This window comes from Anneissia japonica, unplaced genomic scaffold, assembly GCF_011630105.1.
Source record: "Anneissia japonica isolate Jap-2015-1 unplaced genomic scaffold, ASM1163010v1 scaffold287769_len469884_cov163, whole genome shotgun sequence".
Taxonomy (NCBI): Eukaryota; Metazoa; Echinodermata; class Crinoidea; order Comatulida; family Comatulidae; genus Anneissia; species Anneissia japonica.
The window spans coordinates 319,103-322,509 of NW_022734345.1; the positions used below are offsets into that span (position 1 = coordinate 319,103).

Consider the following 3,407-nt stretch of genomic DNA (forward strand, 5'->3'; position numbering starts at 1 on the left):
ACCATTACTTTCTAACGTGTTACTTTCCCTTAAATAGTAGTATGGCATGGAATGACCTTTTTCTTGACTTTTTTAGGCCTCGCTAGGCCTGAAATATCGGAAGGAGAAATTCTAGGCTCTCATGATGTTGGCCTAGTCAGTCGAAGGAACAGAAACAGATCAGTACGGGTCATGTTACGGGTCAAAATGTACCGCCCTCAATAGTTAATTTTACACTAACTCGGGAAAACTAACAGAGTTGAAAAGTCCAAGTGCGATTGACGGTAACATTTACCATAGAAATATTTACCGTGATGACAGTTACATATTCCCAAAATTTAATCCAGTGCGATTGAGGCTTAACACTTAGTAATAATGTGAATAAACAAAGTGTATGAGTATTAAATACTTTCGTTTCTGTTGGCCATTAGCACTCGAGGCATTAACTTTTCTTGACAGTATTCTCGGAACTGATCTCGCACCATGATTTCCTCCTCTGTTAAGTTGCAATCTAAATCCAAGGCATCTTTGTAGTTAAAATGAACAAATTTATCTTTTTTAACAGGTTTTTCTGAAAAAAAAAAAATTAATTTAAATTAAGGAAAATTTCCAAAATTCACTACCACTTTATTAAAATTAAAACACTTTTCAAATTTATATAGATAAAAGTCTTGGCTTCTTTTCCTCAATAATTCTCCGATCTCTAAATTTTACCAAGAAGTATTTTGAGTAGAGCATTTTGGCTTTGCTACAGCCTAGGAAAGAAAAAGCATGCATAGAAGGCATTGTATTTGCATTTCCAGGTAATACCCCATTCAGACTAGCATTGGTCGGTTGTAGCAATTGCAACACCTTATCACAAAGTAAAATTGTGTGTGAAAGCTCAACAATAATAGTTGATAATTAATTGATATCGCAATTGTTACCCACTGCTATTAGGCGCCACAATCTTATTTACTCCCGATTACCACAGAATCCGATCGCAATGAATCACAAACGAATTCCACAGGCACTGTTTGGCTAAGGTCAGTCAACATAGGCCTAGCCTCCGGAGGCCTAGGCCCTAGAATGTATTTAAGTTTTTTTTTGTGTTGGTCTGAATACACTTGTTGATTGCGATTGGGAGTAATCAGTTTTAGATTACCACCAATTACCACCATTGACATCGCAACCGATCGCAACAGAGTGTAGGCTGAATAGGGTAATATACTATACTGTTTAAAAATGGAAAGGACACTGGGATGATTGTAAACAACAGCAGGATGATAATTCAATGTCCCAAGATGACACACACACGCTAAAGTTTAAAATTCTAAAATTTCGTCTTTTAACTTGACCACTATTGAACATCTAGCATATGAAAGAAAAAAAATCTTAATACTCTACCTATAAAATATAGGCCTAGGTTTAATTGTTGTGATTTTATCCTGCTCCTTGCATTGTACTTTTTGGGTAAAATGCTTTAATAAATGGATCAAGTGCAAATCCATTGACAATGGGTAAGCAGTTGAGGCTGAATATCCTCTCCATTCATATGGGTTAGAGAAACATTGAGAAAATATTTTTGGTCTCAGCAAGTCTAGCCTATCACCGACGTGGTCTATAGATAGCTAAGAGCACATTCGTTTGAGGGTGCTTGTCAAGGTCAAGATAGGGGTAAAAAAAAGGGGAGTCTTATATGGTGCCTTTGTGTTTACTTCAAGAGATATGGAAAAATATAGGGAAACCAGTCAATTCGAGCAGATGTCACTTCGAGCGAATGCTAGTTCGAGCAGAATTTATTCGACTGGATGCTAGTTTGAGCGGAGCATAGATTTACTTGTGCGAACAACAGCCTGTGCAAGTTATGTACAAATTACTTTAAAAATTCCTATTTTGAGCTAACAATTTGCATTCGGCCGAGGCTCAGGCGTATCTAGGGGTGCTGGGGGGGGGGGGGGCGCCCCTCCAAAAATTAAAAAAAAAGCAATTGCAAGTAGTTAAAAATCACCTTATTTTGCGAGTTAGTGTCCCTCAACTGATCATACTCCACCTTCGCTCCCCCAATCAGTGCCCCCATTTCAAGACTTCTAGATACGCCACTGGAGCCAGGGGAAAAGCCCGGGTGGGGTCCGGGGGGAAGCCTATAGCAGTGGTGGCGCCAGAGGGAGGGCTGGGGCTATAGCCCTACCCTTGTCGGGGAATACGACAAGTTTTGACGGGGAACAAACAAATTTAAAAAAAATATTTACATGTAATATTCGTTTAGCCACCATATTGTTTGTGTTAACTTTTCAACAACAACAATAACAATAATAATATTTAATAATAATAATAATAATATCTATTCAATGAGACTAATTAAAAATAATTTATGTATAATAATTTATATTTATAATTTATATACAGTATACAATAATTTGTATAAAAAAATCGTATTTAATTGATTTATAAGGTTAACAATTTACAATTAAACATACCTACGTTCATAAAAATAATGTTTAGTCATTGTTATTCTTTTCACATGCTAAGTTTTTTAAAAAAAGGGGGGTTTTAAACTATAGACGAATGGTTGAATAGTGGAGAAAATTGGTATGATGTCTATTACTGTGCTGTTGATAGTCTTGTCACAGGGGCTGGGGGATCCAACATTTTTCAAACGGCAGGGTGGGGGAACAACAGCTTCAGAATAGATAAGTGAGTAGCACATAACATAAATAGCACCGACATTTTAAAATTAAGTGGCAAGACGAGGGGGGCACGTGCCTCCCCGTGTACCCCTACACCGGATCCGCCCCTGTGTCACACTACTGCACCAATGATTTATGCACCTTCTGATACCATATACGTAAAAATAATTTAAATTTCTATGGTGAATAAAAATTACAATTACAGTTACTCCCATTTAAAACCCACATTTTATGTTCTTTTTGGGAGGGTTAATGCCATCCTAAATGGTTTATTTTGTAGATTAAGTAAATTATATAATTCCCTTTTAGTTCAAGATAATAATCTTGATATATTTTCATACTTGTTTAATCAGTTTAGGCATAAAGTTTTAAGTGTACTGTAATTGATCATTTTTGATCTTTTTTCCTTGATGTTTCATCCAGTTTTCTATTTGTTGTCTTGTATTTGCATTCTTGTTTATTAACCCTCCTATTACAGTAGAACCTCAATTTTACGTATGGTACGGGACTAGAGGGCGTACGTAAATCGGGGGATTCGTAAAATAGAGGTTGGGTTAAATTTGTGGTAACCTTTGACCTAATACGTACGTAACGCTCAATAAACGTATGTGCGAACGAACGATGATACCTAGGCTAGACCTAGCCTCTAGGCCTAGGCCTACGAATAAAGTCATGTGTTTAGTGTTCTTATTCATCACTTTACGATGTCATAATAAAGTGTCCAAATAAAACCATGTGTCTAGTGTATTAATTCATCAC

The 3,407-nt window shown here is 36.5% G+C and overlaps 1 protein-coding gene across 1 annotated transcript in view; it reads right to left on the reverse strand.

Moving 5' to 3' along the window:
• Positions 1-360: 360 nt before the first annotated feature.
• Positions 361-3,407, reverse strand: part of LOC117116383 (glutaryl-CoA dehydrogenase, mitochondrial-like) — a 4,280-nt gene continuing 1,233 nt past the window's right edge. Inside the window, exon 2 of the mRNA XM_033260414.1 lies at positions 361-550. Coding sequence (XP_033116305.1) covers positions 381-550 — 170 coding nt within the window. The 3' untranslated portion in view covers positions 361-380. The remainder of the gene's footprint in view (positions 551-3,407) is intronic.